The sequence below is a fragment of the Lissotriton vulgaris genome, chromosome 7, assembly GCF_964263255.1.
Source record: "Lissotriton vulgaris chromosome 7, aLisVul1.2, whole genome shotgun sequence".
NCBI classification, from domain to species: Eukaryota; Metazoa; Chordata; class Amphibia; order Caudata; family Salamandridae; genus Lissotriton; species Lissotriton vulgaris.
Genome location: NC_141695.1, coordinates 253,055,736 through 253,069,969, shown reverse-complemented (window position 1 = coordinate 253,069,969; position 14,234 = coordinate 253,055,736). Strand labels below are relative to the sequence as shown.

General features: G+C 44.6%; 1 protein-coding gene across 1 annotated transcript in view; it reads right to left on the bottom strand.

The window, feature by feature from the left end:
- Window positions 1-14,234, bottom strand: part of LOC147701319 (putative methyltransferase DDB_G0268948) — a 339,388-nt gene that overhangs the window by 254,702 nt on the left and 70,452 nt on the right. The window contains exon 3 of the mRNA XM_086928627.1: window positions 11,137-11,247. Within this exon, the coding sequence (XP_086784753.1) occupies window positions 11,137-11,247 (111 nt within the window). The remainder of the gene's footprint in view (window positions 1-11,136; window positions 11,248-14,234) is intronic.

The following is a 14,234-nucleotide window of genomic DNA, read 5'->3' as shown; positions in this document are numbered from 1 at the left end:
TTTGTTGGATGCCTTTGTCAAGGTTTTCTCCTGCTCTCTGTTCGTTGGTCCTTTTATTAATAGGGCATGTTGAATATAGCCGTTGTCCTTGGTGTTTTTTGGTCTGGACCTTTTGATATGGTTTGTTTTGTTAGCTCGATTATCAATTAATGCAATTTCTTCCAGGTTTCTAGGACTGTGGCCATTATTGTGCTTAATTGGTGGAATGTGCCACGATGCTTGTTTCAGATTGTTTGTATGAGGTTTATGTTGATTCTGTGTTTTCAGTGTCATCTGTATTCCACTGCTGATTTCCTTTTGTTTTGATGTTATTACTTTCACTGTCAGTTTGTGGTCATTGTTAATGTTATCTGTTCTTATTATACTGTCCAATTCTCTTATTGATGGGGTACTGATCTTGACCTGTTTGGGCTCAAATTTTCTATTTCCTCTACCTCTTCTTCATCCCATTTAATTTGGTTATCTTTGTTGACAACACTGTCATCTGGGCTTTAAGTAAGCTAGATTCCACAGTATTATCTTGAATTTTTTTATACAGCATATATTCTAGGTTCTTTTTGATTTATCCCTTGTCTTGTTTTTTTCCTTGATTTTCAATACATATTTTTGCCTTCTTGATTGCCTCCCCGTGTTCCTGCCATTTGTGATTACACCTACTGTCGGAGTCTGATCCTCCTTCAAGATTGTGTAGCTGATTGCTTCTTTTTAAAAAGATCCATTTCATCCCCTGTGGGTGCATGAGATTTCTTAGAATCATTTTCCCTATTATTCCCTTGCTCTCCGGGTTCCTGAGATTTCTTTTCCTGGTTTTTGTTGTATTTTTTTTCCTGTGTTTGCCAACAATTGTTTGATTGTTGGCCAAATTGGCTTTTTAATACTTATTTTCTCTTTTTGTAGCTTGTTGATGATCGGCCTCCATGGGCAGGTGGCATGAATTGGGGAGTGAATCGTTTGTACATTTACTATTAGCTTGATGAGCTTTTCAAGTTTTGAATGAATACCTGAGATGTGAAACAGCTCCACTGTGTAAGGTGTGTATCTGTGTTTGTGTACAGGTGATCTTCCTTCAAGGTGAACTTAAGCTTCTTCCAAGGGCATTCTGCAGAACCGAGAACACATGGCCTTTTTTGGGTGCTTTTGTTGGGAGATATGTTATTTTAAGGTAAAGTTTAGCCATTAAAGGTTGGGTATTGCATATCTTTGTTTTGTTTTGTTAGTTTTATGCCTCATTATTCAAAATGTTGTGTGTGATTTAGTATAAGTAATGCTATCTCTTCAGACTGCTATGTGTTTAAGGTGTGTTCAGAGCGTTTAACATCCTTATTTGGGTGAAATTCCACTGATAGAAGATCTGCAGAATTTAAGTTTTTCAGTCCATTGGATTTCAGCTGTCAATTTTAATATATTGATTGAAATGCCATGTTGACCATGCAAGTCAAATAGTGGGGTGAAGAAAATTTGTAGCATATCCTTGTTTATGGGAGAGGTGTTCCTGTTCAAATAAAGTATATGATAACGGGGTGACCCAGTAGCACGTAGAACCTGGGGATTTATACATTAAAGGAACAGTGGTTGTGCCAGCTATTCGCTTCTAAGCAGCGTGAAATCTTTCTTTGCAATTTTATATCCCTCCTTTAGGATGAGATTAACATTACATTTTAATCTCATCCTAAAGGAGGGATATAGAATTGTGAAGAAAGATTTTACGCTGCTTAGAAGTGAATAGGTGGCAGAACCACTGTTCCCGTTCAAATAAAGCCCTCAAAAATTTCTTGATGGAGTCAACTTACTTTCGGTTTTGTGCTGCAAACCTGAAGCCTGTTTTGAATATGGATCTGTCTATTTTCTTTTTATCTGTGTGCCCTCTTCTCTTCTGGAATGGAGTGTGGGAGGTCCTCCTTATTGCTTTCCTGCAGATCTTGTTCTTTGTTGGATGCCTGACCTCTTGAAGCTTTCTCCTGCACTGCACTGCACTGTTTGTGGGTGTTTTTATTAATTGGGCATTCTGAGTATGGTTGCCAAACTTGTTTTTTTTTTTGGTTTCGACCCTTTGATCTGGTTTGCATTGTTTGCTTGATTATCACTAAACTCAATATATGAACTGTGGCCATTATTGTCCTTGATTTGTGGGTTGTGCCACGATTTTTCCTTTAGATTGTTTGTATGTCGTTTATGTTGCTGCTGCGGTTTCATTGTTATCTGTATTTCACTGCTGATTTCCATTTGTCATTGTAATTGCACCTGCCATTGAAGTATGATCCTCGTCATGATTGACATACGCGATTGCTTATTTTAAAAAGAACCATTTCTTCCCCTGTGGGTGCATATGAGTCTTTAGATTTCTTTTCCCCTGTGTTCAATTGCTCACTGGGTTCCTGAGATTTCTTTTCCTGTTTTTTAGTGTGATTGGTGGTCTTTTGTGTTTGACAACAATTGTTAGATTGTTGGCCAAATTGGCTTATTAAAAACGTATTATATTTTCCAGGATTGCGGGAAGGGTACTTAGCTTGTACTCTTACTATTAGCTTGATGAGTTTTTCAAGTTTGGCACTAATACCTGAGATGCACATGGCCACTATATTCGTTAGGTCTATTTGTATATCTAATTTGTCAACTACATAACAAGTGCCTTTGATGAAGCTTGTAAAGTATGTAAAGTATGCAATAACAAGGTGTAGAGGCCTGTCTTATTGCACTGGTCTACTACTAAATGTGGGAGGTCTGTGGCAGTATTATGTAATGTTTGAGCAAATCTACTAAAGGTGGTGCACTTTGAGTGTAATTCCAAGTAGTCCTTTTTTGTAGCTATGTGATCAATCTATGTTGTGATAGTATCATCATTTTGTTTTCCAGCTCTTTTGGTTACAAAAAAAATATCGTTTTTTTCTTCCAATGCCCTTACTTGTAAAGCCAGTATTTCTCGATGTCTTTCGATTGTAACGAGGCATCTACATTTTACCCCTGGTTTAGCTTTTGAAGAGGCATATATTAAGTCTGATGGTGACTTTTTACCTTGTGAGTTCACTTTCTGTAGGGCCAGGGGTGTTAAGAGTCCTGTTACAGTTCCTGGGATTGAAAAATGTACGTCCAATTGTACGGAAGCTAAACTTTGTACATACATTAGTTTTGCCCAACATAGTTAGTATTGGGAATATGAGAGGACTCCTTTGAGTAGCACTGGCCTCATTTATCATGTCTGAATTTGTATGTTTGTCCCTCCCCCGAGGGCAAACCACACCGACCGCTTCTGCGCCGAACGTGGGGCTCGTGGCTTTAAGCCCCATCTAGGTTCTTGGCTTCTCTCCTCTCCAACTAACTTGCTTGCTGCCTCACCTCGCCTCTTCTTTCACCTACAGGAATCCAGAGGCTTTAGATTAAATCAAAATATAATGCTTAGAATAAAAAAGTGCCAACCATGGATATTGGTCATGCTTGATTCAGGCAAATCCAAAGGTTCAGGCTGACCGTGATGTACCTCGGGTTGGAAACTGGAATCAGCCATGGCCCACTGAAAACAACACCTTTGGAAGGGCCGCATCAACATCGAGAATGAGATGCAATGAGCAGGGAGGTGATGTTTCGTGTTTGATCTGTGGGATTCATAGGTGATGCATTGCCGAGCTGACGCTCAAGGAAAGCTTCCGCGTTAAGCGCCACTAAAGGTGGGTGATGCATCATTATAGAGCCACACACTAAGGGGCCGATTATGATTGCGGTTTTTCCGCATCCTCGGGGCCGGCGGAAGCCATCGCCGGCCCCGAGGATGCGGAAAAACCGCAGCGGACTGACCAAGGACCCACCGCCACATTAGGATGGCTGGTGGGTCCTGGTTTCCGTCCGCAGCTTTTCCGCCGCGGTCAGCTTACAACCGCGGCGGAAAAGCTCTGATATGGTGACAGTGTCTCTCAGACACCGTCCGCCATATCAGGATGGGCTTTAAAAAGTGCTTTTCCGCGGCGGGTTTTCCGCCGTGGAAAAGCATACGGATCTTCACTGCGGGGGCCCGTTGCGGGCCCCCTAGGTGAAGGGGGGTGGGGGGTGCACATGGGGGGTACCTATGGTACCCCCCTGCATTTGCATGCAGAAAGCGGCAGGCACCGCGCGGTGCCTGCCTCTTTCTGCATGCAAATGCAATGCGTGCATTTTTAACATTGCCGCGGGTGCAGCTTCAAGCTGCACCCGCTGCAATGTTAAAAATAGAGGATGTGACCGCCAGGGTGGCGGTCACATCCTAATTGCACAGGAGGGAACTCCGCATGCCATGCGGAGGTTCCCTCCTGCTCTGGGGTCGCGGACGGACGCAAGTCCGTCCGCGATCCTAATCGACCCCTTAGTGACAACTTCAATGTTGAGCAGCAAGACGGGTAATTCGTCTTCGTTGAGTGGAATGCACCGGTTCCAGCACAGCAGTAGTGATGAGTCGGCAATGAGAGTTGCAGCACAAAAACCTCCCTTCCAATTGTCCAGGACTGGATTGACACCTTTTGGCAGGGCAGAGGCTCACAGATGACAGAGTCCAGGCGCTGTTGCACAGGTGCAGGAAGTCTTTTATGTCCCTGAAGCTTCAGAACAGGGGAAAAGCCAGCTTGCCCTTGAGTCACTCCAGGTTTGTATGAGATGGGTCCAGTCCTACTCCTCTATAGTAAACAATTGGTTCTGTTGGGTGATGCATTGCTGTGCTCTGAGTAATTAATACAAAACAACTATATATTATAGATTACTATCAACAAATGAAATTTAAGAGAACACATATATGATAAGAACACACCAAAATACATGAGTTGGTAAAACAGAGGGACAATTTGTAGGCCTCTTGTTTCTCTGCTTCAGGAATAGAAGGATCTAGACTCCTGATGCTTCTGAAGAGACTGGAGTTGGGGGAGATTGATCACACCAGTAGTCCCTTGTCTAGCCGATTGGAGCTGGTCCCCAAGCCTGCCCCATAGGACACTACCCCAGCATTTAGCTTTTTAGTGGACCACAGCAGGCTCAATGTATTGAAAAAGACTGACACTCACCCCATCTCACAAGCTGATGAGCTTATTGATTGTTTGAGGGTTGCCAAGTTCCACAGTGCATTTGATCTAATGTCTGGGCACTGGTGAGCCACCTTAATTGAGGGGGCTAAAGAGAGGTTAGCATTTTCCACAGCAAAAGCCCACTTCCAATTTAAGGTAGTGCCCTCTTGTCTGAAGAATGCCGCCTTACAGAGGCTGGTGAAACAGGTTTTCAGTAGCATGGATGCATTTAGTGCTGCTTGCCTGGATGACATAGCTGCCTTCAGTTGCAGCTGAAAGGACCACCCTTTTTTACTTGCAGGAACTGTTTCAGGCTCTGTACCATGCAGCACTTACTGCCATGATGGGTAACTGCTAATTAGGGCAAGGGCCTGTGGCAGTGCTCATTTTGTAAACAGAAATATTTGCAATAGCTCTTGTCTGGAGACGACTGCAGTTTGCACCTACATTGCCCCTGCCAGTGCCACTAATGAAAGAACCAACACAACAACTACCCTTCACACCCTCCAAGTGTGACAGTTCAGACTTTTGCGGCTCCAAGAGCTATAACAATGGCTTGGTCAGCAGATATTAGTAATTTTTTATGTATATTGAAATAATACACATATGTTGTTATCTTTAATTTAGACAAACAGCACTACCATGTGGCAGACTGTCATAAGTGCTTGTGATCATAATTAACCACAAGTGCTGAGCATCAAAAACTGTCTCTCTGAAGCTTGTTTCCGGTCCAGGGAAGGCATGGCTTGGCAGTTCGGGCTGGACTGTTCCCATGAGGCACAGGGTCAGACTGATTTGCATACAGCCATGTCTGAACTGGGGTGGCAGAGTGGACTAAAGAACGGTGATGGATTAAACCCAGATCTTTTGACTCGGTGTGAGTGTTTGATTGGTTCAGATGCTCCGTCCATTATCACCCCCTTTTGTACCGCGAGCATCAGAAACTGGCAGCTCAAAATAAGACCTAATCTGTGGTGTATTCAGGTAACCTGGTGAGTGGGAGTAAGGTGTAGCCTCTCTAGACCAGGATAGAAACCATCATGGCTGGGAGTCCCCAATGCACATTCAGAAGTGATGGTCTTCATGGGCATCACTGAATATTACTGAAGGTTTGTCAAAGGGCCCACTTGACTGAACTGACTTTGGTGAAGCAGCCATGGAATTTGATCTCAAGAAGGCTGTCAAAAAGCCTTTGACTCCCTCAGAAGGGCCATGTGTGCAACCCCTGTACTCAATGCCCCAGATGAATCCCAGAAAGGTAATGTGCAAACAGATGCCTCAAAGCATGGCATAGGGGCAGTAATATCAACGTTAAATAAGGAGGTCCTGGACTAACCGGTAGCCCTCATAAGTAGGAGGTTACTTCACTGGGAACCAAGGTGGAGTCAGGGCCGGATTGGCTACCGGGCAGTTGTGTGTGCTGCCGAGCAGGGGGATGATTTTGTTGATGGGGACCTGTGTGTGCAAAACGAAATTCGTTATGCTTTTTTTATTTCAAAGTGCACGCAAGTCCCCATCTACGAAAGAGGCCCACACCACAGAGAAATCATCCCCCTGCTCGGCAACACCCACAACTGCCCGGTAGCCAGTCCAGCCCTGGGTGGAGTGCTATTGCGGGAGAATCCTTTGCTGCAGCCTGGACACTGTAGAATCTGAAACCATGCCCATTATGGCTAAATTCAGTTTTCATACAGACCACATACACTTCATTGGGTTGATGACGATGAAGGGTGAGAATCCCAAATTGTTGAAGTGGTCCATCGCCCTACAGGGAATGGACTTTACAACAAAACATCATCATGGGTCAGATCACGCCAGTGCTAATTGCATTTTCACATTTGTTCACCTTAGTGATGAAAACTCTCTGGAGGTAAAATACCTCTCCCTACTTTCAGTTGGGTCAGACACATGTTAGACATGTGAGACTTAGGATGGTCTTCCCCCAAAAAAAGTTTCTTCACCATGCCTATTTTTTTGTAGATCTCAATTTTGTGGGCATTAGAACCAATGCTAAAGTGCTGCATGTGCTCTTTCCACTAAATATGGTACAATTGGATAACACCCAGTTGGCATATTTATTGCACTTGTAAATCCCTTCGTAAAGGGGTACAAAGGCCTGTAAATTAAATGAAGGCCAGCAAATTGAATGCTACCATTAGGACTGGTGCACTTATTGTGCCACTCACCGAAGTGGCCCTTTTAAGCATATCTCAAGCTTGACAATTGCAGCCTGTGTGTACTATTTCAGACTGCCTTTTAAACCTTGCAAAAAACTTTCTGGCAGGTCTAAACCTTTCTTTTTTAATAGATAAGTCGCCCCTAGAGTAGACCTTGACCAACCTAGAGGGCAGAGTGTAGTTTATTAAAAAAGTTGGACAATACTTCTGAGTTAAGAATTGTAATTAAAAGCCCTTTTTATTTGGAAGATCTTTTTTTAGCCAGAATTCTGAAAATTCTACTTTTGGAAAGTTTGCATTTTCTTGTCCTAATTGCCTGCAGCCTGTCCCTGGCTAGGTGTAGCTGGTCGGTATTACTCTCAGACAGTGAGAAAGAGGTAAACTAGGTGTTGGCAAGATGGGTCACCATGACTTAACAGGGGGGGCTGTCACCTAACACACTTGCACATCACAAATGCTCAGTGTAAGCACTCTCACAAAGGGTTTGAGATTGGACTTTGTGACCCCAGACAGGTAGGAAATTCCAAAAATCTCTGGGGGTTGGAAAACACTAGCATTTGCTCCAACTTCAAAGTGGTCACCCGGTGTATATATATTGGACCTCAGTCCCTAACTCTACAGCACACATCTGGACATGTGGAAGAAGAACTGCTGTGCTGCTTTGTTGCAAGAAGGACCTTCATAATGATGATATGCTGTGCTGACCTGCTGCCCTACTGCCTGATTGAGATGGAATAGATTTGTATCTTGAATCCAGGACCACCAGAGTGACTCCAAAGGCTAGTAGACTGGCCTCTTTATCATCTTGAGCCCTGCACCTGAACTCTGGCAGCTGTGAGTCCTGCCGTCCCAAGTGGTGTCACCCCAGCCATGGACCCTTGGAAGTGGGCCTAAAGGTGCTTTGTCAACCCAACTGTGGTCCCAGCAGAACGATGCATCATGATGTATCGCCTCCCAGAAACTCGTCATTGGAGCTGCTGTACAAAGCATTGTTTCACCAAACTCCACATCGGGACTGCTGGGTGATGCATCCCTTGTGCAGAACTTTGCATTGTCCCCTGCATCCTTGCTGGAACAGCCCCTGTTATGTTATGTTATGTTATGTTACAGCGTTCTTGTATAGCGCACGGCTACTCGAAAAGAGTGTCCCGGCGCTTTCCACCTGCAGCTCAGAATAAAAATAACACAACACAGCAAAAAGAATGAGAAAAAGAACTGAAACTGAAACAATAAGAACAGCCTAAAGATTAAAAAGCCAGGTCTTCAGGCTCTTCCTGAACTGGAACAAATTGGCAGTGCTGCGCAGCGAAAGAGGAAGCGAGTTCCACAGCTGTGGAGCTTTGCAGCTGAAAGAGCGCCCTCCCATGCGGGCCTTCCTCACCCGAGGGACCACCGCTTTGTAAAGGGATTCCGAGCGCAAGGAGCGGACTGGTCGATAAAAGGCCAGTCTCTGCCGCAGGTATCCAGCCCCTAATCCAAACAGGGCTTTGTGCATCAGAGTCAGGGATTTAAACTGGATCCGCTTCCGGATAGGCAGCCAGTGTAGCGCCTGTAGCAGCCCGGAAGCTCGGGCTCATCTACGCAGGCCAAAGATAGCCCGGGCGGCAGAGTTCTGTACCACCTGTAGGCGCTGAACTAGGTAATCAGGGAGGCCAAGAAAGAGGGCATTAGCATAATCTAGCCTAGAGCCGACGAGAACCCGCACAGTAATACGCCTGTGCTCCTCAGACAGCAGGGGCAGGAATTTACGGAGCATTTTCAAAATTCCATAACAGGTGCCAGCCAGACCCAGAATATGTGTTCGCAGCGACAGCTGGTTGTCCAGCTTGACACCCAGATTTTTAGCCACCAAGGAAGACTGTGCAGGAGGGCTCATGTCGGACGGCCACCAGTGCTGCCACTCCGGATCGACAACGCAACCGAAGAATAGAACCTCGGACTTGCTAGAATTGGCCCTTAGACTGTTCCGTTGGAACCAGTCAAAGACCAATGTAAGACAGTCCCGAATTCTCCCTCCATCAAACTCCTGGTCTTTCCCGCATGTGAAGAGGAGTTGCGTGTCGTCGGCGTAGGAGACGATCTGGGCCCCATATGCTTCCACCAAGGCCGCCAAAGGGGACATAAAGATGTTAAACAACGTGGGGCTCAACACAGATTCCTGTGGAACCCCAACTCCCAATAGCGGCATCTCGGCAGAGCTCTGGGAAACCCAGACCGTCTGGCGGCGGCCTTCAAGGAAGGATGTAAACCACCTGAGGCCGATGTCATAAAGCCTCGCTAAGAGCGCCCTATGGGGGACGGTGTCGAAGGCCGCCGATAGATCTAACATGACCAGCATGGCCCTCCCGCCGACATCCAGAGTCTCCCTGATGATCTCAGTGACCTCTAGCAATGCCGTTTCCGTACTAAAATTAGGGCGGAAACCGGATTGAGATGGGTGGAGCAGATTGTTAGCTTCCAGAAAGCGTGACAGGACACCGTGGACGTGTTTTTCCGTGATCTTCGTGAGGGCCGGAAGAAGTGAAATTGGCCTATAATTGGCCAGAGCCTTGGCGTCGAGACCCGGTTTCTTTAGGAGGGGGATCACCATCGCTCTTTTCCAAGAGCTAGGGACCCTCCCCTCCCTCAGAGAGGCGTTGAGGATGGGATTAACCAGCGGATTCACCACCTCCGCCATCCCAGCCAAGAATTTGGCGGGGCAGGGGTCAAGTGGCGAGCCAGATTTCAAATTGGCCAACAGCTGCCTGGACACATCGCTGGAAACAGCAGGAAAATGAGACAGCACCGCCGCCGGTGTGTGCGGAAGTTTGCACCCAGCCCCTGTACAATGGATCGTCCATGCAGGCTTTTGCATCGCAAGCACCTCAGGTACTGCATCCTGGACTAAGACGCATGACTCCACATTGCAGCCTGTAGCTCCTAGAAGTCGTTGCTGCACAAAACATCCTTGATGCAAGATGACACATTGCTCCACAACCAGAATTTAAGATACTCTTGTTCAGGGGACCTAATTGGGTCCCAGTAGCCAGACCACACTCCATCGTAGTTGACCTTAACACTGCTACAAGATAACCACAGTTGGAGCTTTGTGATGTTAGCCACTATTTTTATCTAAATCTCTAAAATTGCATATCTCTGGGTCTTCTGATTAGATTGTTGTTGTTTTAGCTGAAATTACTACTTCAATTTTACTTGTGAATTGATTTGAAATGATTCTTGTGTTGTGTTTCACTTTATTACTGTCTGCATACATTCTTTACACATTGCCTTTAAAATGAGTGAGACTGTTTTTGTGCCAAGTTACCATAGGGTTTAACATAGGTTAATTTGTGGTGTGCTTGACCCTGACCAAAATTGTGTTTGATGCTGGAGCAGGATTTCACCTCCCTCAACCAGTAACCCTATTTCTTACAGTATCTCTTGTTCTTATGAGGTATGCAATATTCTTTTAAATACATGCTCACTTGGAATAACTGTGAAGGCAGGGACACAGATCTCCAGTCCTTTGCTGTCCTCTACCCCTGTGTTTTCATCTATTTATTTTCACGCTTTTTTCCATGTGTGCTATCCTTCTAGTCGACCGTAGGGATTTGTTTGAAGCTTGCACTCTCCTGGAATAGGCACTCCAACAGCTTGGAGATATCTGTGTAAAATATTTCACTTTTCGCGGAGGTTATTTCCGTACAGAATCGCTTTCTGCATAGACATTGTTCTTTGACAATGTTAACTGAACTATAGCACTTACCTTGTTTGTAAAACTGTCAAACCCTTCTAGAAAAAATTCCAGCAACATTTCTAGCACTCTGAAAGAACGTTTTAAACAATAAGTTACACGTACATTATTCCAAAACATTTTTTCGATTCAACAAACACATCTTTTGTTTATCTTTTAATCTAAATGTGAAGGGCAATGCACTCACACACACCCATGTTCCTCTTACCTTCTTTTCTAGGTAGGAGAGGATAAGCCCCTGCACCTCTCCAGGCTCACGGATCATGTATTTCCGATAGAGTGACGCATGTTCTTTGTTTTCGTAGTATCTATACGTCATCTGGAGATGCAAAAACACAAAAAACAAAACAAAAAGAACATAAGGAGGAGCATAGATTATAAATATAAATGATAAAATGAACAACTATTTATTGATCTATTAAAGTTCCCCTCCACTTAGAAGAACAACCACTAATGAGGGCAAATTCAGCTAGCTTTGGAGGCAAAATCATGATCTTTGCAACATCATAAATGTGAGAAAATATCCTAGCCGGAGCAATCATCAGTACAGTGGAAATACATTTGGTGTAAAAAAAAATATGCTAGTATAAAATCCGTTGTAAGTGTAAAATTACATTTCGGTGTCAAGTCAATAGGGCCATTTTGGATCGAACACAGATTCAGATTTCGGTTATAAAATGTTCTTAGGTGAATCAATGGTCAGTGGCAACATATTTAGGGAAAAATAACACAATTTGAAGAAATGAGTCACATTTCAGTGCACAGTCACTGTTCGTTGCAACATGATCAATGGCGCAAAGTCAGCAGGATTGTAGTATATCATATAACTACAAATTAGTCACTTGAAGATCTGATAAAGGTGGGCAGTGCAGATGTGATTGTAAAATACCCATGACTAAGGGGGAAGGATCTTCTTTCATTTTTAAACAGTGACAGATTACCATCTCGAAGAAGGAGTATCCTCTGCACTATACACCTTTAAACTGCTGTGTAGTCTGATTGTTTCAGGGAGTCTGGTGTCATGCATTTTAACAACAAAGAACCTCTATATTTAAAAAGATCCTGAATCACACTCATGTCACATATCACATTTAAGCAGGCATCCCACATTGCCACTCACACACAGCCTGCTCCTCTTTATAGAGACGATTGGTTATTCTGAACTGCATGCTTTGATGGTATGGGTGCTCAATGTGGAAATCCAGCAGGACATAACTAGGTTATTTCACATGTGGCTTTGTGGGAATTCATGTAAGCCTCTAGAGTTCTGAGGACATATTGCAACATTTTCCACAAGTGTCTGCTCTATAATATATTATCTAGCTTCTGGAGGCTGTATTACAAAACAAGCATTTGCAATGCAATGGGTGTCGCATTTACGAGAGTTAGAGCTATTGGTGTTGTAAATGGCAATATACCTGTAAAGGAGAGGGGCACATTTTGGTCCACAGACATAAGGGAGGTGAGGGAACAACATATATACAAAGCATAAACATTACTGTAGACATTGTCTAAAAAGATGATGTTACTGTTGTAAGAACCCATAAGTAGTGTGAAGTGTAGGCAGCTTTTTTTGCCATATGTTATAGTATATATTTGCTTAGTATAGTACCCACGGTTTATTTATTATTTATTTAGTGTGTATTGTATAGCGCACGGCTACCCCAACGGGGTGTCCTGGCGCTCCTGAAATTGTAAATGAGTCTTGCTCCTGAGGGAATCAACAGAAGAGAAAAGTCTGTAGTGCCTTACGAAAGGGGAGCTCGTCTGGAATCATCCGGATGGAAAGAGGGAGTTTTATTGAATGTCGGGGTGGTAAGAAGATTTTTGGAGTTGGAGCGAAGAGATCTCACATTCTGGTAGGGGTGTAGACAGGAGGACAGGTAAGCAGAGCCTTGTCCTTTAATTGCCCTGTGAGCCAGTGTAAGGGCTTTGAATTCAGCTCTCTTCTGGATTGGCAACCAGTGGAGCGAGCGCCGATGGGGGAAATGCGCTCTCTAAGGGATATGCCACATACTAGTCGGACTGCTGCGTTTTGAACTGTCTGTAGACGCTGGCAGAGCCCTGCGACCAAACCAATGTACAGACCATTGGCGTAGTCCAAGTGAGAGGTAATCAACGCTTGGACTATAGCTCTCCTGGTGTTATTAGGGAGGAAGTTGATACATTTTTTTACCACCCTAATTTTGGAGAAGCAAGCCGCTGATACTGTCTGTACTTGGTTATGAAAGGAGAGGTTGGAGTCCCATCTAACTACAAGGTTCTTTACGGAATCCTCAGGTGAAGGGGGAGGGCTCAGATCGAGTGGCCACCAAAGGTTGGGGTCCAAGGAGGAAGGCTGATGGAAAAAAAGGACCTCGGTTTTTCCGGCATTCAATCGGAGGCAGTTATTGTCCATCCAGAATGCAATTTTACGTAGACAGTTTTTTGAAGGGTCAAAGGTGGATTGGGAGAGTTTGTCATAGGAGAACAAGAGTTGGATATCGTCCGCGTATGAGGTCGCTTTAATTCCGGACTGAGCGATCATCTCTGCGAGCGGGGAAAATAAACATTAAAAAGAAGGGGACTTAAGGAGGAGCCCTGAGGGACTCCCCACTTTAGTGGCCGGCTGTTGGAAGTGTACAGGGGGGTGAAGACCGCCTGAGTCTTATTGGACAGAAAGGAGGACAGCCACTTCAAGGCCTGGCCTTGAATGCCCTTGGAGTGGAGACAATCAAGGAGGACAGGGTGGGAGACGGTGTTGAATGCTGCCGACAAGTCCAGCAGCACCAACACCGCCTTTGAGCGTCCATCAAGTTTCCAACGCACAGCATCGGCCATCTCTATCAAGGCTGATTCCGTACTGTAGCCTTGTTTAAATCCATGTTGTGAATCATGGAATGACCCGTTGGTTTCCAGGAAACTTGCAAGTTGTTTTTGCACTCGTTTTTCCAAGACCTTGGCTGGAGCTGGTAACAAAGAGATGGGTTGATAGTTAGCTGGCTCATTGGGATCAGAGTTAGTCTTTTTAAGGATTGGGACTAGTCATGCATGCTTCCATGCGTCTGGAAAAGTCCCAGTACGGAGAGAGTCATTCCATATGCTGTTTAAGATAGGATTAGGGTTGGTGGTTATTGAACTTATTGTGCCTAATAAAAACAACCCATAATTTTTTGATTGAAAAAATCTGCAAGCGATTAAGAATGTGGTGTGCTGGAAATGCCGTTCAGCACCACATCGAGATCAGAAAGCTCTACATGCATTTTACTTCAATCAGTGGTAAGCAAGGTGACGGTTGTAAGCTGTGCGTCTAACTTGTTCACAGCC